The following is a 20,449-nucleotide window of genomic DNA, read 5'->3' as shown; positions in this document are numbered from 1 at the left end:
GGCCAAGCCGGGGACGACGCAGATCGGACCCGGGGCGACGTCGCGGCGATGAACAGGGCTGGAGTGAATTCGTTGATGTCATATTGCTGGGATCGCGGCAGAATGGGATCTGCCTACGGGCTAGAGCTCATGCTCGACGCTGTGCCGCGAGACGCCCCGTGTGTGAGCACGTACGCTGTACGTCTTGAGACGGGCTGCACGCCTTGTCAATTTTCGGTCAAGGACGTTTCCAAGTTGAGGCCTGTGCACGCTATGATCAATGGGACGACCCCGTCGAACGAGCCCGCCGACTGCCGTAACGAGATGCCGCTAGAAGTGAGCCGGGACACCAGTACTGTAAAGAGCGACGGCGTTGCGTACTCGAAGGTCAGGGACAAGCACGCCGAGACGGTTCGCGTCGTGGTAGACTTGGCGCTCTCCTTTCGGTTCGCGCGCGACCGAGATCCGCGGTGTACGTCAAGGGCGATAATCGCCGTCGGAAAACTACCGCACCAGTGCGCCGAGCCCAAGCGACGGACGCTACAGATCGGACCGCGTGCGCAGATGCGGCGCGTCAGGTTGTGCACCAAAGCGCAAGGCAGGCCAAACGAACCGCGTCGCGAGACGAGTAACTCGCTTTACCAACTGTCTTTCGACTTCCGCACCTACAAGCAAAACCCCGTTGAAGAGTTTCCGTCACACGCCGCGACGTGTTTGGCGGTGTCAACGAACGGACCGTTTGACTCCACCGATACGTGTTTACTGAAGCGCAGTCTGACACTCGCTCTGGACAAGGATGCTTCCGAAGGGGAGAAGTCCTTGGAGCTGCATGCCGGTCGGGCTTCCCGACCTGGCTGCGCGCGCCGCGAGTCCGACGTGACCTGGAGAGGCTGTACCGACGAACTGGAGCTCAACTGCGGAAAGTGGCGGTGCGACTTCTCGCGACAGCACGCTGGTCGTTACCGTCTTGCGGCGATTTCGCGCGAGGACGTGGGGTGGCTGAGCCGAGCCCTGGTGGGTGAGCGCCTTTAGTGGCGCGGTGGAAGTTGGCGGGGTGGCTGCCGACAGGTGGATAGGCGGAGAGCCTCGACTCTGGGAATGGCCGGAGCGAGGGGTTGGATGAGGAAAGTGTGGAGGACCAGCCTGTTGCTGAAGATGAGATGGCGGAGGGCCGTCTCATAAAAGATGTGAAGAAGTGGAAAGAAACGAAGGAAAAGAGCAAGGCTTGCGTGTTGGAGTTACGGCTACAGCGACTACGAGCAACGACAACGTGTGGCACTAGGGCCCCTCAATGGGGTCCATGTCAGTGAACGCGACGAGGGACGTCGCCACTTGGTCTGAGGGCGGCGCGCTTGGGCGTCGCTGTCCGAGACCTCGGACTGGAACTGCGCTGTGACCTGGCGCGTTCGATCGACAGCAGCAGCCGAGACGAAGGCGAAGACGATGGAGTCGAGACCGAACTGGGAGGCCTGCACCCGTGACGCGTTGATTCCTCGGCTCCGCTGTACCGCGGCCGGCTGACACCCGCTGAAGCTGGCGGCGGAGTAGACGCCGGACCTGGACGAAGCGTCGGACCTGGACGGTGCGTCGGAGCCCGATGAGTATCCGCGGTTAACGAGGTCTTAGCCTCAGGACCGGAAACGGGGGCGGCAGAACGCACGCTGACACCCGTACTCGACGTAGTGGAGGCGAGACAAGAGCAGCGGGAGCCGCCGCTCGGCTTGACTCCGCAGGCCACAGCGTTTATCTCCACCGCGACGGAAGCTTCACGTCGACGGATCAGGTCGTAGGTGTCAATGTGCCCGCCTACGTACGTGACGACACCGGCAAGACGTTCTGGAAGTCCATCGCGCACGTGCTACGCCATCTACCAACCTCGACGCGCTTCCCGAAGCACCCGTCCTCAAACCGCGTCATGCTCGTCGCGGTCCTGGATGGCCACGTCGTGCTCGCCCTCCAGCTCGATTACGCGAGCGCTGGAACGGTGGACTTGAGCGCTCGCGGCATCTCGCCGCTACCCCCACACGCGACGTATTCCCAGCTGCGCGAGACGTGGCCTGAAACTCGCCGATTCCTCCAAGTCGCGGATACGCGTCGCGCCCCGCCGGAGTTCTTTGGCGTGGGTCACAAGGAACGCGTTGTTGCGCCGAAGGTCGATTAACAGCGGCTCGTTAAACGCTGCGCCGACTCGGCTTCCGCACGGCTCTGCGTGGGCGCATTACGGATAAGGGTGAGATGCCCAACAAGGGTAGTGCGTCGCCGTCCGAGCGCGACGGACCTGGTCTCTCTCGGTGACGGCGGTGTTGCACTCCTTTTTGGAGAGCCGAAGCTTGACGCACTTGGTCCCTCCCGATGCTGGAAGCGTCGTGCGCTTGCTCGACGACCGCCAGGGCTTGATGCGCGCGGTCTCGCTCGGCAAAAGCTACGCCGCGTTGCTGCTCTGCAGCTACGAAGGATTGCTGCGCTTGATCGCATTCCGCCACGGTAGCGCCGAGTCACGATCGGACCGGGGGGAGGCAGCTTGGGCTACCGCGAGCTGATCGGACGGATCAGGGAGGCGAGACCGATGTGCTCTGCTTGCATAGACGACGATGTCAGCGCAGCCTCGAGGTTGCCCGTGTCGGGCCCGCTCTCCTCGACGCAGAAGTCCTCAGCGCGAACCATGATGCTTGAATGGCAACGAAGCGGACGGAGACGACGAAGAATTCGACGAATCGAGATGCGGCCAACACGCGGGGCAGGTTCCGCAACGACACACCCATCTGGGGAGTGCGCGTGCGTGGCAGCGGGACGGATGTGGTGTAGTGCCCAGCGAGGAAGCGGACACGTCGGCGTCGGTGAAAGAAGGCGCCGAGACGAATGCTGATGGATGCGGATGATGAACTCGACGCAGTTGATGAAACGCGACGCGATTGATGGGGGCGACGCGCGGCAGAGTTCGACGGAAAGTCGACGCGGGTGATGGGCCGCGAGACACAGCGACCGAGTCCAACTCGACGCGTAATCATCCGACGAGTCGACCAGTGCCCCGTCTCTGCAAAACGCGTCGACCCTAATTCCCGCCGAGCAAAACCCGCCGAGCAAGACGCGCCGAGCAAAACGCGCCGACCAAAACGCGTCGAGGTAAGATCTTGATTACGCCACGCAAATCAGGTTGAAGGACGGCAGTGCAAGCACGACGGAAGTAGGGATAGGTACAGAACGATAGGCTCAGCAAGCAGTAGTACGGAGTAGCCAGTAGCTAGGGCATAGGACAGGGTAAGGACTCAGTCCCGAAATTTCTCTGAACCACAAAGACCTCCTGTCTTCTCCGAGGTTCCAGGGGAACCACCAAGCACCGGCAAGTAGAGCCGCCTCGATATCGCGGCCCCCCGTCGTTTGCTGGTTCGGGTGCTCACCCCCCACAGACCCGTGCTGGAACAAAGGCACGTTAAACGTATACCGTTTAGGTGGGCACCCGATAACGCGCTGCCTAGGCGAAGGACCGCACTGGCCTGATAACCGCCGTGCACAAGATCCCCCTGTAGGCCCGATAACGCCACACAAGCCCCAGGAAACGCCGGCCCGATAACGCCGCACGCCCAAGGCTCGACGCCCTACGACAAGGAACAAGCGTCAACACAAGAACCCCCAACTCCGAAGCCTGCGAAGACCTGGGCCTGTATTTCGAAGATACGCTACTCCAACAACCGGGAATAATTTGCTCGGCGCGACCGCTATCCAGACGCGCCGAGTTTGTGCGAGATCGCATTCGCGAGATCTCTGCGAGGGCGCTACTCCACATTAGCGTACGCAGCATCGTAGCTACAGCCGCCTCACCAATGACTTTTGGCAGTCGTTGGAGGGCCTCCCACTCTGGATCCGACAGGTGGGGACAGTCAGCGGGTGCAACGTGAGTTGCAGGCGTAGTGGAGCTTTCCATGGGCACCTCTGTACCCATGGGAAGGTTCTCAGCTCCGCGTTCGTGTGGTGACGTACGAACTCAGGTAGTCAGTCGTTGGACGGACTACAAAGTGCTACCAGGTGTAATGGGCCTACTTTGGCTCGCCACTTTAGCTCACATGTGTGCGCACGTGTGTGAGGAAGCGTAGCTTAGTTTAAACTAGAGTTGATTATACTCGGACCTCCGAGTATAGATTAATCTAAATAAACGATCCAAATAATGTTTTTGGGTTAAAATGAGAACTGCCATTTTTGTTTTATGTTTCTGACTTCCTCTAAATGTAATATTCTAAACTGGGAATCTGCCAACGGCTCGTTGGCTGAATTCCAATGCTATGCATGTCGCTCATTGACTAAAAGATGCTGCTTTCAGCCAATAGGAATCCTAAGTCTCTATGGACCAGCCGTCGTGGTGATCGTAAATGTATGTAGCTTTGGTGTGTCTACACCAAGGTCGAGAAAGTCTTTCGAACCTCTAACGGACGTCGTGTCTGTTAGAGTTACAAGTGACTGTAGCCATTTGTGCGTGCAACCCTGTTACAACCGTTCTTGACTGGGACCTGACTGTGGCGATCACGAGCTTCCCATCGATCTGCTCTCGCTGCTGTCGACGTCATCGCGACCTAAAAACGGACCCTTCAAAAAGTTAAAACTAGAGCTGTTCCGGTAAAGCGTTTTTTTGTTCAGCTTTCACCATTTTGGGTCTTTTTGCTTCCTTCTTATCTGGATGAACTGTTAAGACTCGAATCCAAGTCTTAACACGTTACTTTATAGATAGAACCGCCGTTAGTCTTGCCGCTGGAGATGCTCTAAGTGAAACAGGAGACCGCATCAAACAAAGTGTTTCCGAGATAATCGCGTTTGAAGTTGACAATTTCGGACGTGCAGACAACGACTTACAAAGCCGGTAGAGGCAAAAAGTAGGCAGACGAAGTCAAGCAAGGCTTAACATGAGTAAACCAGCCAATCAGATTCAATCAAATGACTTCATCTTTGTATACCGTCTGGGTGTGTGTACTTTATATACTTTCTTGTGTAATTTATGCAACACACTGTGTGTTTTATGACAGTTTTACAGATTTGCCAGGAGGGAATTTATCGTTGTTTTATATAGGAGATTGGCATTAAGCATGTCGGCTTTGTAAGTCGTTGTCTGTACCCCGGATATCAATAATTTGCTAACTAGTTAGTGAAAATCGCTCATCTAAGTGCCAAAACACTTTAGCTCGATTAGCTTTCGGCTAAGAGCATCTCAAACAATAGTGCAAATTGCAAAAGTGATAAGGCAAAGTGAAAGTCAAATTGCAAGCTGGTAGCTACAACGACGCGATATCTAATCTTGCAATAGTTGCTAGATCCCCAATGGTGTATTGAATGGTGTATTGATAGTGCCAATTTGAGGCAGAACATAACCCGATTTAAACCATCGCATTGACAATGAGCTCGATCAGCGCGAAGGTCCTTTGCTCCGTGGTCGCTTTCTGCGCAAGCGGCGATCGCGAAAGAAGAAACACGGCGGCTCGAGGCCTGGGATATGCGCCAACTTTAATCGCGATTACGTCCTTGCCTACAATCGGTCTACAAGCAGTACTTATCGACGCGGGCAACATTTACAGAGGAGCGATTTCGTAGACGATTTTGTATGAGCAAGACCCTTTCTCAGTAAAGTGGATAAACTCGGAGAGTGTGGTGGATATTTTACGTGGCCCACGGATTGTACTGGAAAGTATGGCCGGCCTCCGTCTCCAGCGTCGTGGACGCCGTCAGTTGCTATTGCTTCTTCGCGCGCCGCTCCGCTCGCACGTCACGTTGAGTCGTCATGGTCGTTCTTAGCTCTTTCTGTTTCAAATAATACAATCCCCTTTGTTAGCTCACTCTCTCTCTCTTCTTCTTCTCACGCTTATCGTTTCCGCTGCGGGTCGCCCGCTAATGCCAAGCCCGCTAAGACACTCCACTCGTGTCCTAGCCCGGAAGGCACCTGTTATGACCACCATGTAGGTAACTCGCCACTACGCCTCCAATCCCATTACGGGTCGTCACCTCGCTTGACGAATTACGTTACATTGACGACCTACTCACCGACACCTAGGCGGAAAGCCTTAGCTCCGGCGACTACCGGCACGGGGCCGCACAGTGGTGACCAAACAGCTTATGGCCCAGACGGGGATAGGGATGGCTGGGAGGAAGCGTTGTCGGCACCGACGGTCGGGTAGCCCCGCCGGCTGCTTCCAGCAAAACCCGGTTAATATGCAACGGACGCAGGTGTCCTTCGCCCGAGGGCACACGCGGACCCTTGCGCCCCTCGGTCCAGGCGCTACTCGTGCACCTCGACCCCCGTGGTCTCTCTCCACGGTCCCGCCGCCCTACTCGCCACTGCCCCCTTATCTTAGTGCCTGCCTACCTTCGCTTACCTCCCCTTACTGCTTGTAGCTAGTCGTCGCCCTCGCTCAGCACTAACGTAGCAGCCTGTGTCTTCAGTCGCAACGCAAGGTATTTAGTCTCAACCTGCTACAGTTCTGTAACAAATCTCAACTGAGGGTCGAGCTGCCTGACCGCAGCTCGTTGTCCCCGCTTACTTCTACCTCTCCTACACATTGGGCGCCTTCCTAGCCTACCAGGACCTCTCCCTCTTCACGTCTCATCACCTCTCTCGTGGCCTCCTGGCCGCTCGTCGTAGATCTCACGTCGCCTCGCCTTCACGCACACTCACTGCTTGTCCCTGCTCGACGTGTCGCCCTCCTGCGATCTTCTGCACTCCTCTCTTTAACTGGGTCCTCGTGGCGGTGGCAGTAGTCGACTGACTTGCCTCAGCCACCGTCTGCTGCCCGCCGTACATCTTCGCCACCGACTTGTCCTTGGTGGGCCACTCGAACGACTACGTCAAGTCGATCACGACGCAGCCGCTGCTCACCAGCTCTGAGTCATGCCCCGCCGCACAGTAACAAGACACACTACTACACGCCATCCCGGCACCAAGATCGTCCGCGATCTTGCCGGCGTCCAGCAGCACCTCGAAATCGTCTGCTGACAGCCACCTCCTGCCTGATGGTCCACCTGGCCACATGCCATACTGCACTCATGCTCCACCACGTATCGCCCAGTTCGGTTTCGCACTCGACGCCGCGCACGTTCGACGATGTGGCTAGCTGTCGCCACTTGCAGCAACTCTGGCATTGGGTCGGGCCGTCGGGGCCGCCCTCGGCCTTGAACACTTTCAGCGAGCGCTCCACCGCTCTGATCAGCCCCTCCGGCGCCTGCGGTCCCTCCATGCCGCCGCTCACGCGAGGCTCGTACTCGTCCGTCACCCTCGTTGGCTTCGCGACCGCGGTGAACCCCACGATCGCCGTTTAGCATGCGTTTGTTGGGATGCCAGGCAGCAACAACGATCGAAATGCTTTAGGTTCGTCGCCGCTAATTAGCGAGTACATTGATGAAAACGCTCCTCAGTTTTTGAACGAAGTTTATGGCCATAGATACGATTTTCTCTACTATTCGACCGATGGTACCTACCCTGACTGCCGCAGCTTCGTAAAAACAATTTCGGCGCCAATTAACAAGCGATACGTGGCTTAAGGTCAACGAAAATCACGATTCTCGAAGTAAGTCTAAAACTACGAAACGCGCGAAGGCGAATATTTAAGCAGCTTAAAAGCTCACAAGTAAGTTTGTTGTCTTGCAATGTGATGTAGACGTTGCGCTGACTACAACGATGCCTACAGCGATCACAGTATCTGCTTGAAAATGGTTCCTCGCCCCCGTGTGATCGAAATGGTCATGGGTTTTGAGACAGTTATTTCGAGTATGTATCTTCTTCAAAATTGTATTACATGCTTTATTGCAGGTATAATTTGTATAGAGGGCTTCAACTATGTAATGACCGCAAACAGATCGTGTTGACCAGGGATTATTTGACTGTACAGATCCTCCTTAAACTCGTGGCAGCCTGCACTTCTGGCCTACTAACGTTAGCAACCTGAGGATGTCGAGGTACACCGTATCAGAACACGTATCGATTGTAGTTGGAGTTGGAGTTGGAGTAATAGTGTTAACACAGCGCGTAGAAACCCGAGAACTGTCACGGAGCTTAGCCTCGTCCTTAGGGTCAGCCAGGGTGTTCTCTCCATGGATGACTGTTGGTCGCACTGCGGTCTCCGGCTAATGCGGCGCTTGCGCGTTCTAGTCCATGTCGTGCTGATGGGCGCGCACGAGTTCATGGCGATGCTACTGGCCGTCGGCCATGTCAGTGCTGCCGTTGCTATGGGTCGTAGACAGAGTGATAGGACCACACCGCATTGCCCGCGGCGACTCGTGCGTCCGTGCCCGTCACCTTCTGTTGTTTGCCCAGCGCTTCCTCCAATCCCCAACTCTCTAAATTTAGATAAACAACAAGAGACGAGTCATTATTGACCAATGATGTCGTAGTGCAACCCTTTTTATCCAATCAGCAAATTATCAGCTCGTTTTTTTCTCCCAGAGGCATGACCATGCGACCATTTTTAGGGGGAAATGAGCCGAGATACATGTACTTCCGCCTCGATTTCTTGTTAACCATCAGCTCAAATGTCGATACCGGAGTGCGCAAGACGACTACCGACTGAGGCGAGGCGGGTGAACGCCTTTTCCGCCCAGGTGTATAGTGTGCGAATGTTCCGTGAGAACAAAGTATCTTAGAACTTCTCAGGCGGATACGCCAGAAGTTGTCCGCCCGAGATGGCGTGTGTTCCTTGTGACAATCCCTCTCGGGTCGTTTGTCTTCAAACCAAGGAGCTCGGCCGAGTTGGTGAGTTGTTGTACACCGTTGGGTCTCCGAGCGGGGTGCGATACGTACTTCCCAACGTAGCCCCTACGATTCTGGGCGATAACCACAAATGCAGAGTTATACCCAAATACAAATATCCGTCACTTATTCTTTCGGACCCTCGGACGGTCACACTACACCCAGATGAAAATCCAATCTGCGACCGCAAGTGGTGACGAGGCAATGGACACCGGCGACGAGCGCGACGACAACAACGCGGACCACGATGGCGACGCAGACGAAGGCGAAAGAGGAGGAGAAGGGCGACAACGCCGACATGGAAGCGATCGGCGACGCGGCCGGCATCTCCACCACATCCGGCCAGAACTTCGGCTCCACGTCCGGGTGGACGCCTCCGGGCGAGCAGGCCCCAGCGCTTCACGGCCGAGACACGGGTCGCCAGGGGCATCCGCTCGTGTCTACGTCGGTCTTCCATCTCCTGGACTTCGACCAACTCATCGAGCAGGTCCGGGTGAGGGTGTCATCGATGTAAGAACTCCGGTCGAGAACTGAGCCGATATGTGATGGCATCGGAATATTCCGCTGGAACACTGTCATAGCGTCAGTCAGGGCGGGGACCTTCCGGCTGGACTCTTGTTGGGCAGACTCATTTTCCTCCGAGGGATCCAGGCCGAGAAATTCCAACACATCCGAGTCAACAAGCTTCTCTTCCTCCGGTGGGAGTCGGACGAAGCCACACGGCCTGGTAGACAAGCGGGGCGTTCTTCAGGCCGGATGGCGTTCTCACCCACTGGAAATGTCCGAGCGGACAAATGAAAGCTGAGATCAGCTTCGCGCGCTCTGTCATGCGCACCGCCCAGAATCCGCTGGTCATGTCGAGGCTCATGAACCACATGGCGGCCTCGAAACCGACCAACAAGTCGTCGATCAGCGGGAGTGGGTACGTCGAGAGCTGGATGAACCCATTCACCACGCGGTAGTCAATACACATGCGAATGTCCACGCCGTTCTTCTTCAAGACGATCATGATGGGGAAGCCGAGGCGGGCTGCGATTACATAATCAAACCGGTTTCCAACAACTTCTTGAGCAGATCGTAGACCTTCTTCCAGAGATATGGAGCTATAGACCTCGGACGTTGGGCGACAGGTTTGGCGTCACCTACGTCCAGATCACATACCATGCCCCTGGCCAGGGCGGGGGCAGCATTTCCATCTCCCAGGAAATCTTGCAAAGATACTCCAGGATATTTCGCAGCTTGCCCACTTCGCCCGGAGAAGTCCGGCCGGGTTCACCAACGTCAGCCTTGGAGATGTCACACTCCGGGCTGAGGTCCTTCAGCTCGGGCAGCATGGCGAGTTCTTCGCGTAACTGTGACATCACCTCGCTGCCCTCCCGGAGGTAGACCGCCGGCTCGTAGTCGAGATCCTCCTGGCTGGCTCTCATGCATCGGATATACTCTTCTTCGAGTCTCCAGACGGGCGTAGACACCATCGCGCAACTTGGACGATCATCTAGTTCTTCGTCTTCATCGGGAACATCCTGGCCAGGCAACTCCGGGCGGACTGGTTCAGCTTCGGGTTCCGTCTCACTCGCAGTCTCCACTGGGATGTCCGGCTCGTTCACGTCCAGGGTCTTCTCAGACATCTCTTCCTGGCCGAGGACGATCGGGCCCGTCTGCGTACCAATCTCCACCATAGTACACGTCTGAACTGCCATATCGCACATGATCTTGGGCTGAGCTCGAGCAACTCCCGCCCGCAACGACTGCGGGCGAGTCTGCAGCGGGATTTCCTTGCACGTCTTCTTCTTCCGGTCGATCATCACCTGGATTTTACTCGGCCAGGGATATTCGGCGGGTTTCACGGCCGGAGGTTGGTGGGCCCACTCAAAATCTTCGAGCTCCATCTGCTTCGTTCGCTCTTCCGGAGACGGAGTATTCTCGTAGACCAGCGTCTGTCACTCCTGGTACTTCCGACCCCCCGGGCGGACAAAACGTCCTGGCATGGGGTAACACCGGAACTCCACGATCCGTGCGACAGGGTCCGCGTGTCGATCCACACCATCTGGTTCGAAATGTTGACGACCTTCACCGATCTCGCCCAAGACTTGGCCGCATAGTTGATGCAGGTGACCCAGAGGTCTCCGCGGCCCGCCCAGACACCCTCCTTCTGGGGGTTGCTGTAACCGTACTTGATCTCGACAGTGGCATGTTCACCCGGGCGGACATACAGGTTCTGCTTAGATGTCACCGGGATGTCCAGACCTCGATTCTGACGGAGTGTGGTGTTACACATCAGGGCGATCTCCTCGTGCGGAAGTCGGATATGACTTTCTCGCACACACAGCCGGACTCCGGCCGCATACATGAAGTTCATTCCCAGGAGGACTTCCACGTCTTCACTAATGTTCGTCACCCGGACATCCAGAACGTTGACAACACGGAATCCAAGCGTGATTTTGACTCTCGAACTCGCAGTGATGTACCTCGGAGCTCCTCCCAGATCGATCACCTTGACCGGCTCCGGCAACACCCAGAATTTCAGCTTGAGCCTACGCGCAAGGTTCAAACTGATTATACTCCCGGATGCACCGGTATCCAGAAGGATTCTCGTCCGGACATCATTCACTGCTCCATGCACCAACGCAACATCGCGACTGTCCTCGTGATCATGATTCGCCCACCATCCATGTTTCTGCCCAGGACTTCGGGCGGAATTTCTTGGCCGGACATGTCTGGCCAGGTCCACGCAGGGTCACTTCGCTCAGAATCAGCAGGATCTTCTTGTTTCACAGTAGTCATACATTGTCGGTTATCGTTGTTCTTCTTTCTCAGCTCTGGTCCGACATACACTAAGACGCACAATTGTTGGGGTTTCGACCCGGCGCGTACTTGATCCCCATCCAGCAGGCTTACTCATTTAATGACTTCCCCTAATTGGCCTCCCCGTCCAGCAATTTCTTAAGGACATAATGCCATGATGCCGAAGCAACCCGTGCGCAGAAAGAGATGACCCGTTTGGCTCCTCGATAGGTAGGTGGCGTGTACACTACCGCCGCGACCGGCTGATTGCGAGGAGGATCCAACCGAGCGCTGCTGAGTACCGTAGATGGAGGGGTCAAGTCGCGAGATGTTTTGGGTCCTGCGATCGTCTTGAAGCATGCGTGGTGGTTTGTGGGCGATGCGAGTGCGATATGGTGTCCAGTCGACGCTGGAAGTTGGCGGTATAGGTCGTTTTGTGCGTGCGTGCGGCGTGATAATTGTGTGGTAAAATGGGACGGTTTGAGGGTTGTGTGATCGTTCGAGTGTCGGTGTCGTCTAGTGGTTAGGACGTGAGCTTAACACGCTCAAGATCGAGGGTTCGATCCCCTCCTCCGATATCTTATTGCCTTTTTCTTTACAACCGCTCGTTCGTGGCCCCTGGGCCAGCAGCGCATGCTGTAACCATAGCTCAGTGCGCAGCACATCCGTGTCCAAGCCGCTAGTAGCTTCTATAGCGAACGAGCCACGTGCAGCCCCGGAGACATCGCGATACGAGTATCGCGGTCGGTGAGAGAGGTGAGTGGTGGTTGTTGCGTGTGTAGGTAGGCGCTGACAGCGACGGTAAGGGTAGGCAATGGTAGGCAGGGGGTTGTGGTGCGGTTAGCATGGATGTGCGTTGGCGTACGTGTGTTTGCGGTGAATGTGGTGAGGGTTTGGATTTGTGTCGAATTTTAACGACAGCTTGGCCGAGTGGTTGAGGCGATAGACTAGAAATCTATTGGGGTAACCCGCGTGAGTTCAAATCTCACAGCTGTCGGACCCATTTTATGTGATTCAACCCGAGTCCATCTCGCCTCGTTGTGGCCTTCCTGCGCCTTCCTGTGACGCCACGCACCCAGCCACCACGTCTGCTCATCACACGCGACTCGACAGCACAATGGATACTTGTACACGCCCGCCATAGATTGCGCTACAACCATCGTTCCCACACGCCCGTCCGCTTCGTAAGCGACCATTTCTCAACGGATGATTTCCAAACCCCGCCAGGCTCGAAACCAACTGCGCTGTCCGCAGGTAGGTCAGGCAATGGGACTGACCGCTGCTGGCACGGCACAGCAGGCACGATCGTGGCAGTGTGCCTCGAGGTGTTGGGCTGGGCCAAAAGGCCGGCGACACAGTGTGGTTTGGGCACATGATGCCATGATGCCGAAGCAACCCGTGCGCAGAAAGAGATGACCCGTTTGGCTCCTCGATAGGTAGGTGGCGTGTACACTACCGCCGCGACCGGCTGATTGCGAGGAGGATCCAACCGAGCGCTGCTGAGTACCGTAGATGGAGGGGTCAAGTCGCGAGATGTTTTGGGTCCTGCGATCGTCTTGAAGCATGCGTGGTGGTCTGTGGGCGATGCGAGTGCGATATGGTGTCCAGTCGACGCTGGAAGTTGGCGGTATAGGTCGTTTTGTGCGTGCGTGCGGCGTGATAATTGTGTGGTAAAATGGGACGGTTTGAGGGTTGTGTGATCGTTCGAGTGTCGGTGTCGTCTAGTGGTTAGGACGTGAGCTTAACACGCTCAAGATCGAGGGTTCGATCCCCTCCTCCGATATCTTATTGCCTTTTTCTTTACAACCACTCGTTCGTGGCCCCTGGGCCAGCAGCGCATGCTGTAACCATAGCTCAGTGCGCAGCACATCCGTGTCCAAGCCGCTAGTAGCTTCTATAGCGAACGAGCCACGTGCAGCCCCGGAGACATCGCGATACGAGTATCGCGGTCGGTGAGAGAGGTGAGTGGTGGTTGTTGCGTGTGTAGGTAGGCGCTGACAGCGACGGTAAGGGTAGGCAATGGTAGGCAGGAGGTTGTGGTGCGGTTAGCATGGATGTGCGTTGGCGTACGTGTGTTTGCGGTGAATGTGGTGAGGGTTTGGATTTGTGTCAAATTTTAACGACAGCTTGGCCGAGTGGTTAAGGCGATAGACTAGAAATCTATTGGGGTAACCCGCGTGAGTTCAAATCTCACAGCTGTCGGACCCATTTTATGTGATTCAACCCGAGTCCATCTCGCCTCGTTGTGGCCTTCCCGCGCCTTCCTGTGACGCCACGCACCCAGCCACCACGTCTGCTCATCACACGCGACTCGACAGCACAATGGATACTTGTACACACCCGCCATAGATTGCGCTACAACCATCGTTCCCACACGCCCGTCCGCTTCGTAAGCGACCATTTCTCAACGGATGATTTCCAAACCCCGCCAGGCTCGAAACCAACTGCGCTGTCCGCAGGTAGGTCAGGCAATGGGACTGACCGCTGCTGGCACGGCACAGCAGGCACGATCGTGGCAGTGTACCTCGAGGTGTTGGGCTGGGCCAAAAGGCCGGCGACACAGTGTGGTTTGGGCACATGATGCCATGATGCCGAAGCAACCCGTGCGCAGAAAGAGATGACCCGTTTGGCTCCTCGATAGGTAGGTGGCGTGTACACTACCGCCGCGACCGGCTGATTGCGAGGAGGATCCAACCGAGCGCTGCTGAGTACCGTAGATGGAGGGGTCAAGTCGCGAGATGTTTTGGGTCCTGCGATCGTCTTGAAGCATGCGTGGTGGTCTGTGGGCGATGCGAGTGCGATATGGTGTCCAGTCGACGCTGGAAGTTGGCGGTATAGGTCGTTTTGTGCGTGCGTGCGGCGTGATAATTGTGTGGTAAAATGGGACGGTTTGAGGGTTGTGTGATCGTTCGAGTGTCGGTGTCGTCTAGTGGTTAGGACGTGAGCTTAACACGCTCAAGATCGAGGGTTCGATCCCCTCCTCCGATATCTTATTGCCTTTTTCTTTACAACCGCTCGTTCGTGGCCCCTGGGCCAGCAGCGCATGCTGTAACCATAGCTCAGTGCGCAGCACATCCGTGTCCAAGCCGCTAGTAGCTTCTATAGCGAACGAGCCACGTGCAGCCCCGGAGACATCGCGATACGAGTATCGCGGTCGGTGAGAGAGGTGAGTGGTGGTTGTTGCGTGTGTAGGTAGGCGCTGACAGCGACGGTAAGGGTAGGCAATGGTAGGCAGGAGGTTGTGGTGCGGTTAGCATGGATGTGCGTTGGCGTACGTGTGTTTGCGGTGAATATGGTGAGGGTTTGGATTTGTGTCGAATTTTAACGACAGCTTGGCCGAGTGGTTAAGGCGATAGACTAGAAATCTATTGGGGTAACCCGCGTGAGTTCAAATCTCACAGCTGTCGGACCCATTTTATGTGATTCAACCCGAGTCCATCTCGCCTCGTTGTGGCCTTCCCGCGCCTTCCTGTGACGCCACGCACCCAGCCACCACGTCTGCTCATCACACGCGACTCGACAGCACAATGGATACTTGTACACGCCCGCCATAGATTGCGCTACAACCATCGTTCCCACACGCCCGTCCGCTTCGTAAGCGACCATTTCTCAACGGATGATTTCCAAACCCCGCCAGGCTCGAAACCAACTGCGCTGTCCGCAGGTAGGTCAGGCAATGGGACTGACCGCTGCTGGCACGGCACAGCAGGCACGATCGTGGCAGTGTGCCTCGAGGTGTTGGGCTGGGCCAAAAGGCCGGCGACACAGTGTGGTTTGGGCACATGATGCCATGATGCCGAAGCAACCCGTGCGCAGAAAGAGATGACCCGTTTGGCTCCTCGATAGGTAGGTGGCGTGTACACTACCGCCGCGACCGGCTGATTGCGAGGAGGATCCAACCGAGCGCTGCTGAGTACCGTAGATGGAGGGGTCAAGTCGCGAGATGTTTTGGGTCCTGCGATCGTCTTGAAGCATGCGTGGTGGTCTGTGGGCGATGCGAGTGCGATATGGTGTCCAGTCGACGCTGGAAGTTGGCGGTATAGGTCGTTTTGTGCGTGCGTGCGGCGTGATAATTGTGTGGTAAAATGGGACGGTTTGAGGGTTGTGTGATCGTTCGAGTGTCGGTGTCGTCTAGTGGTTAGGACGTGAGCTTAACACGCTCAAGATCGAGGGTTCGATCCCCTCCTCCGATATCTTATTGCCTTTTTCTTTACAACCACTCGTTCGTGGCCCCTGGACCAGCAGCGCATGCTGTAACCATACCTCAGTGCGCAGCACATCCGTGTCCAAGCCGCTAGTAGCTTCTATAGCGAACGAGCCACGTGCAGCCCCGGAGACATCGCGATACGAGTATCGCGGTCGGTGAGAGAGGTGAGTGGTGGTTGTTGCGTGTGTAGGTAGGCGCTGACAGCGACGGTAAGGGTAGGCAATGGTAGGCAGGAGGTTGTGGTGCGGTTAGCATGGATGTGCGTTGGCGTACGTGTGTTTGCGGTGAATGTGGTGAGGGTTTGGATTTGTGTCAAATTTTAACGACAGCTTGGCCGAGTGGTTAAGGCGATAGACTAGAAATCTATTGGGGTAACCCGCGTGAGTTCAAATCTCACAGCTGTCGGACCCATTTTATGTGATTCAACCCGAGTCCATCTCGCCTCGTTGTGGCCTTCCCGCGCCTTCCTGTGACGCCACGCACCCAGCCACCACGTCTGCTCATCACACGCGACTCGACAGCACAATGGATACTTGTACACGCCCGCCATAGATTGCGCTACAACCATCGTTCCCACACGCCCGTCCGCTTCGTAAGCTACCATTTCTCAACGGATGATTTCCAAACCCCGCCAGGCTCGAAACCAACTGCGCTGTCCGCAGGTAGGTCAGGCAATGGGACTGACCGCTGCTGGCACGGCACAGCAGGCACGATCGTGGCAGTGTGCCTCGAGGTGTTGGGCTGGGCCAAAAGGCCGGCGACACAGTGTGGTTTGGGCACATGATGCCATGATGCCGAAGCAACCCGTGCGCAGAAAGAGATGACCCGTTTGGCTCCTCGATAGGTAGGTGGCGTGTACACTACCGCCGCGACCGGCTGATTGCGAGGAGGATCCAACCGAGCGCTGCTGAGTACCGTAGATGGAGGGGTCAAGTCGCGAGATGTTTTGGGTCCTGCGATCGTCTTGAAGCATGCGTGGTGGTCTGTGGGCGATGCGAGTGCGATATGGTGTCCAGTCGACGCTGGAAGTTGGCGGTATAGGTCGTTTTGTGCGTGCGTGCGGCGTGATAATTGTGTGGTAAAATGGGACGGTTTGAGGGTTGTGTGATCGTTCGAGTGTCGGTGTCGTCTAGTGGTTAGGACGTGAGCTTAACACGCTCAAGATCGAGGGTTCGATCCCCTCCTCCGATATCTTATTGCCTTTTTCTTTACAACCGCTCGTTCGTGGCCCCTGGACCAGCAGCGCATGCTGTAACCATACCTCAGTGCGCAGCACATCCGTGTCCAAGCCGCTAGTAGCTTCTATAGCGAACGAGCCACGTGCAGCCCCGGAGACATCGCGATACGAGTATCGCGGTCGGTGAGAGAGGTGAGTGGTGGTTGTTGCGTGTGTAGGTAGGCGCTGACAGCGACGGTAAGGGTAGGCAATGGTAGGCAGGAGGTTGTGGTGCGGTTAGCATGGATGTGCGTTGGCGTACGTGTGTTTGCGGTGAATGTGGTGAGGGTTTGGATTTGTGTCGAATTTTAACGACAGCTTGGCCGAGTGGTTAAGGCGATAGACTAGAAATCTATTGGGGTAACCCGCGTGAGTTCAAATCTCACAGCTGTCGGACCCATTTTATGTGATTCAACCCGAGTCCATCTCGCCTCGTTGTGGCCTTCCCGCGCCTTCCTGTGACGCCACGCACCCAGCCACCACGTCTGCTCATCACACGCGACTCGACAGCACAATGGATACTTGTACACACCCGCCATAGATTGCGCTACAACCATCGTTCCCACACGCCCGTCCGCTTCGTAAGCGACCATTTCTCAACGGATGATTTCCAAACCCCGCCAGGCTCGAAACCAACTGCGCTGTCCGCAGGTAGGTCAGGCAATGGGACTGACCGCTGCTGGCACGGCACAGCAGGCACGATCGTGGCAGTGTGCCTCGAGGTGTTGGGCTGGGCCAAAAGGCCGGCGACACAGTGTGGTTTGGGCACATGATGCCATGATGCCGAAGCAACCCGTGCGCAGAAAGAGATGACCCGTTTGGCTCCTCGATAGGTAGGTGGCGTGTACACTACCGCCGCGACCGGCTGATTGCGAGGAGGATCCAACCGAGCGCTGCTGAGTACCGTAGATGGAGGGGTCAAGTCGCGAGGTGTTTTGGGTCCTGCGATCGTCTTGAAGCATGCGTGGTGGTCTGTGGGCGATGCGAGTGCGATATGGTGTCCAGTCGACGCTGGAAGTTGGCGGTATAGGTCGTTTTGTGCGTGCGTGCGGCGTGATAATTGTGTGATAAAATGGGACGGTTTGAGGGTTGTGTGATCGTTCGAGTGTCGGTGTCGTCTAGTGGTTAGGACGTGAGCTTAACACGCTCAAGATCGAGGGTTCGATCCCCTCCTCCGATATCTTATTGCCTTTTTCTTTACAACCGCTCGTTCGTGGCCCCTGGACCAGCAGCGCATGCTGTAACCATAACTCAGTGCGCAGCACATCCGTGTCCAAGCCGCTAGTAGCTTCTATAGCGAACGAGCCACGTGCAGCCCCGGAGACATCGCGATACGAGTATCGCGGTCGGTGAGAGAGGTGAGTGGTGGTTGTTGCGTGTGTAGGTAGGCGCTGACAGCGACGGTAAGGGTAGGCAATGGTAGGCAGGAGGTTGTGGTGCGGTTAGCATGGATGTGCGTTGGCGTACGTGTGTTTGCGGTGAATATGGTGAGGGTTTGGATTTGTGTCAAATTTTAACGACAGCTTGGCCGAGTGGTTAAGGCGATAGACTAGAAATCTATTGGGGTAACCCGCGTGAGTTCAAATCTCACAGCTGTCGGACCCATTTTATGTGATTCAACCCGAGTCCATCTCGCCTCGTTGTGGCCTTCCCGCGCCTTCCTGTGACGCCACGCACCCAGCCACCACGTCTGCTCATCACACGCGACTCGACAGCACAATGGATACTTGTACACACCCGCCATAGATTGCGCTACAACCATCGTTCCCACACGCCCGTCCGCTTCGTAAGCGACCATTTCTCAACGGATGATTTCCAAACCCCGCCAGGCTCGAAACCAACTGCGCTGTCCGCAGGTAGGTCAGGCAATGGGACTGACCGCTGCTGGCACGGCACAGCAGGCACGATCGTGGCAGTGTGCCTCGAGGTGTTGGGCTGGGCCAAAAGGCCGGCGACACAGTGTGGTTTGGGCACATGATGCCATGATGCCGAAGCAACCCGTGCGCAGAAAGAGATGACCCGTTTGGCTCCTCGATAGGTACACTACCGCCGCGACCGGCTGATTGCGAGGAGGATCCAACCGAGCGCTGCTGAGTACCGTAGATGGAGGGGTCAAGTCGCGAGATGTTTTGGGTCCTGCGATCGTCTTGAAGCATGCGTGGTGGTCTGTGGGCGATGCGAGTGCGATATGGTGTCCAGTCGACGCTGGAAGTTGGCGGTATAGGTCGTTTTGTGCGTGCGTGCGGCGTGATAATTGTGTGATAAAATGGGACGGTTTGAGGGTTGTGTGATCGTTCGAGTGTCGGTGTCGTCTAGTGGTTAGGACGTGAGCTTAACACGCTCAAGATCGAGGGTTCGATCCCCTCCTCCGATATCTTATTGCCTTTTTCTTTACAACCGCTCGTTCGTGGCCCCTGGGCCAGCAGCGCATGCTGTAACCATAGCTCAGTGCGCAGCACATCCGTGTCCAAGCCGCTAGTAGCTTCTATAGCGAACGAGCCACGTGCAGCCCCGGAGACATCGCGATACGAGTATCGCGGTCGGTGAGAGAGGTGAGTGGTGGTTGTTGCGTGTGTAGGTAGGCGCTGACAGCGACGGTAAGGGTAGGCAATGGTAGGCAGGAGGTTGTGGTGCGGTTAGCATGGATGTGCGTTGGCGTACGTGTGTTTGCGGTGAATGTGGTGAGGGTTTGGATTTGTGTCAAAATTTAACGACAGCTTGGCCGAGTGGTTAAGGCGATAGACTAGAAATCTATTGGGGTAACCCGCGTGAGTTCAAATCTCACAGCTGTCGGACCCATTTTATGTGATTCAACCCGAGTCCATCTCGCCTCGTTGTGGCCTTCCCGCGCCTTCCTGTGACGCCACGCACCCAGCCACCACGTCTGCTCATCACACGCGACTCGACAGCACAATGGATACTTCTGGCCTGGTTTCCATCAGTTGCTGTTGACTGTAGCGGCTGATGTTGAACTGGAAGTCGCCGCGCCACTGGTGTGGGCCATAATTCAATTCGCGCGTCCCGCAGCGCAGACCGTTTTCGCTCGGGAAGACGTACGGGGTATACATGTCTGACAATGGCAGATCCCAGCGGTCAAAACAGGCGGCAGTAAGGCGGGCCCAGGAGAAACAGCGCGACCAATTTAGCACTTGCGACGCTCGCGGAGGAGGCGAATGCGATTGATTCTCGTTCTGAGGAGTCGGCGTTTCCCAATCGAAGGTTTCCCGTGAAGATGCCGAGCAACGCACGCGGAAGCGGCCAAGGCAGTGAGGCCTACTGCGAAGGCCAAGGTGAAGCGAAACAGGATACTGGAAGGCGAGAGCAACGACGCTCACCGGGGTCCGGGGCTCTGCATGACGCCAACTTCAGACGCGACCAAGAGCACGCTCGACGACGGAGAAGGGCGTGAGGAGAAGAGAGAGCACGACAAAGAGCAAGCTGCGATCATGGGTAACTCTGTGGGCAGTGATGGCGATGATGAGTACGATGCTGCGGGGGCTACTGGGGGCCTGCTAGTGGGGTGTGCGTCTAGCCGCGATGGTGA

The 20,449-nt window shown here is 56.3% G+C and overlaps 4 protein-coding genes and 14 non-coding genes across 18 annotated transcripts; 17 read left to right on the top strand and 1 right to left on the bottom strand.

Moving 5' to 3' along the window:
• Nucleotides 1-543: 543 nt before the first annotated feature.
• Nucleotides 544-1,011, top strand: PHYSODRAFT_534875 (hypothetical protein; the record flags this gene model as incomplete). Its single annotated transcript, XM_009541247.1, has 1 exon — nucleotides 544-1,011. One exon carries the CDS (start codon nucleotides 544-546, stop codon nucleotides 1,009-1,011), a length of 468 nt encoding a protein of 155 aa, XP_009539542.1.
• Nucleotides 1,012-7,272: 6,261 nt separating this feature from the next.
• On the top strand, nucleotides 7,273-7,494 carry PHYSODRAFT_534998 (hypothetical protein; the record flags this gene model as incomplete). Its single annotated transcript, XM_009541246.1, has 1 exon — nucleotides 7,273-7,494. A coding segment is annotated over one exon (222 nt), but the record flags the coding sequence as incomplete, so codon positions are not given.
• Nucleotides 7,495-9,840: 2,346 nt separating this feature from the next.
• On the bottom strand, nucleotides 9,841-10,976 carry PHYSODRAFT_258989 (hypothetical protein; the record flags this gene model as incomplete). The annotated part of the gene is made up of 2 exons (XM_009541245.1): nucleotides 9,841-10,635; nucleotides 10,743-10,976. The coding sequence occupies 2 exons, from the start codon at nucleotides 10,974-10,976 to the stop codon at nucleotides 9,841-9,843; spliced, it is 1,029 nt and encodes a 342-aa protein (XP_009539540.1).
• Nucleotides 10,977-11,987: 1,011 nt separating this feature from the next.
• PHYSODRAFT_t1567 lies at nucleotides 11,988-12,060 on the top strand. Its single transcript has one exon. It is a non-coding gene; the product is annotated as a tRNA-Val (tRNA).
• Nucleotides 12,061-12,398: 338 nt separating this feature from the next.
• On the top strand, nucleotides 12,399-12,479 carry PHYSODRAFT_t1568. The gene has a single exon. It is a non-coding gene; the product is annotated as a tRNA-Ser (tRNA).
• Nucleotides 12,480-13,192: 713 nt separating this feature from the next.
• Nucleotides 13,193-13,265, top strand: PHYSODRAFT_t1569. Its single transcript has one exon. It is a non-coding gene; the product is annotated as a tRNA-Val (tRNA).
• A 338-nt stretch (nucleotides 13,266-13,603) lies between these two features.
• Nucleotides 13,604-13,684, top strand: PHYSODRAFT_t1570. Its single transcript has one exon. It is a non-coding gene; the product is annotated as a tRNA-Ser (tRNA).
• Nucleotides 13,685-14,397: 713 nt separating this feature from the next.
• Nucleotides 14,398-14,470, top strand: PHYSODRAFT_t1571. Its single transcript has one exon. It is a non-coding gene; the product is annotated as a tRNA-Val (tRNA).
• Nucleotides 14,471-14,808: 338 nt separating this feature from the next.
• Nucleotides 14,809-14,889, top strand: PHYSODRAFT_t1572. The gene has a single exon. It is a non-coding gene; the product is annotated as a tRNA-Ser (tRNA).
• A 713-nt stretch (nucleotides 14,890-15,602) lies between these two features.
• On the top strand, nucleotides 15,603-15,675 carry PHYSODRAFT_t1573. The gene has a single exon. It is a non-coding gene; the product is annotated as a tRNA-Val (tRNA).
• A 338-nt stretch (nucleotides 15,676-16,013) lies between these two features.
• On the top strand, nucleotides 16,014-16,094 carry PHYSODRAFT_t1574. Its single transcript has one exon. It is a non-coding gene; the product is annotated as a tRNA-Ser (tRNA).
• A 713-nt stretch (nucleotides 16,095-16,807) lies between these two features.
• PHYSODRAFT_t1575 lies at nucleotides 16,808-16,880 on the top strand. Its single transcript has one exon. It is a non-coding gene; the product is annotated as a tRNA-Val (tRNA).
• A 338-nt stretch (nucleotides 16,881-17,218) lies between these two features.
• Nucleotides 17,219-17,299, top strand: PHYSODRAFT_t1576. The gene has a single exon. It is a non-coding gene; the product is annotated as a tRNA-Ser (tRNA).
• A 713-nt stretch (nucleotides 17,300-18,012) lies between these two features.
• PHYSODRAFT_t1577 lies at nucleotides 18,013-18,085 on the top strand. Its single transcript has one exon. It is a non-coding gene; the product is annotated as a tRNA-Val (tRNA).
• Nucleotides 18,086-18,423: 338 nt separating this feature from the next.
• Nucleotides 18,424-18,504, top strand: PHYSODRAFT_t1578. The gene has a single exon. It is a non-coding gene; the product is annotated as a tRNA-Ser (tRNA).
• A 702-nt stretch (nucleotides 18,505-19,206) lies between these two features.
• PHYSODRAFT_t1579 lies at nucleotides 19,207-19,279 on the top strand. Its single transcript has one exon. It is a non-coding gene; the product is annotated as a tRNA-Val (tRNA).
• Nucleotides 19,280-19,617: 338 nt separating this feature from the next.
• Nucleotides 19,618-19,698, top strand: PHYSODRAFT_t1580. The gene has a single exon. It is a non-coding gene; the product is annotated as a tRNA-Ser (tRNA).
• Nucleotides 19,699-20,137: 439 nt separating this feature from the next.
• Nucleotides 20,138-20,437, top strand: PHYSODRAFT_342757 (hypothetical protein; the record flags this gene model as incomplete). The annotated part of the gene is made up of 3 exons (XM_009541244.1): nucleotides 20,138-20,195; nucleotides 20,275-20,386; nucleotides 20,422-20,437. The coding sequence occupies 3 exons, from the start codon at nucleotides 20,138-20,140 to the stop codon at nucleotides 20,435-20,437; spliced, it is 186 nt and encodes a 61-aa protein (XP_009539539.1).
• Nucleotides 20,438-20,449: the final 12 nt, after the last annotated feature.

Source organism: Phytophthora sojae (assembly GCF_000149755.1).
Source record: "Phytophthora sojae unplaced genomic scaffold PHYSOscaffold_20, whole genome shotgun sequence".
Classification (NCBI taxonomy): Eukaryota; Oomycota; class Peronosporomycetes; order Peronosporales; family Peronosporaceae; genus Phytophthora; species Phytophthora sojae.
This window is presented reverse-complemented; position numbering and strand designations above follow the sequence as displayed.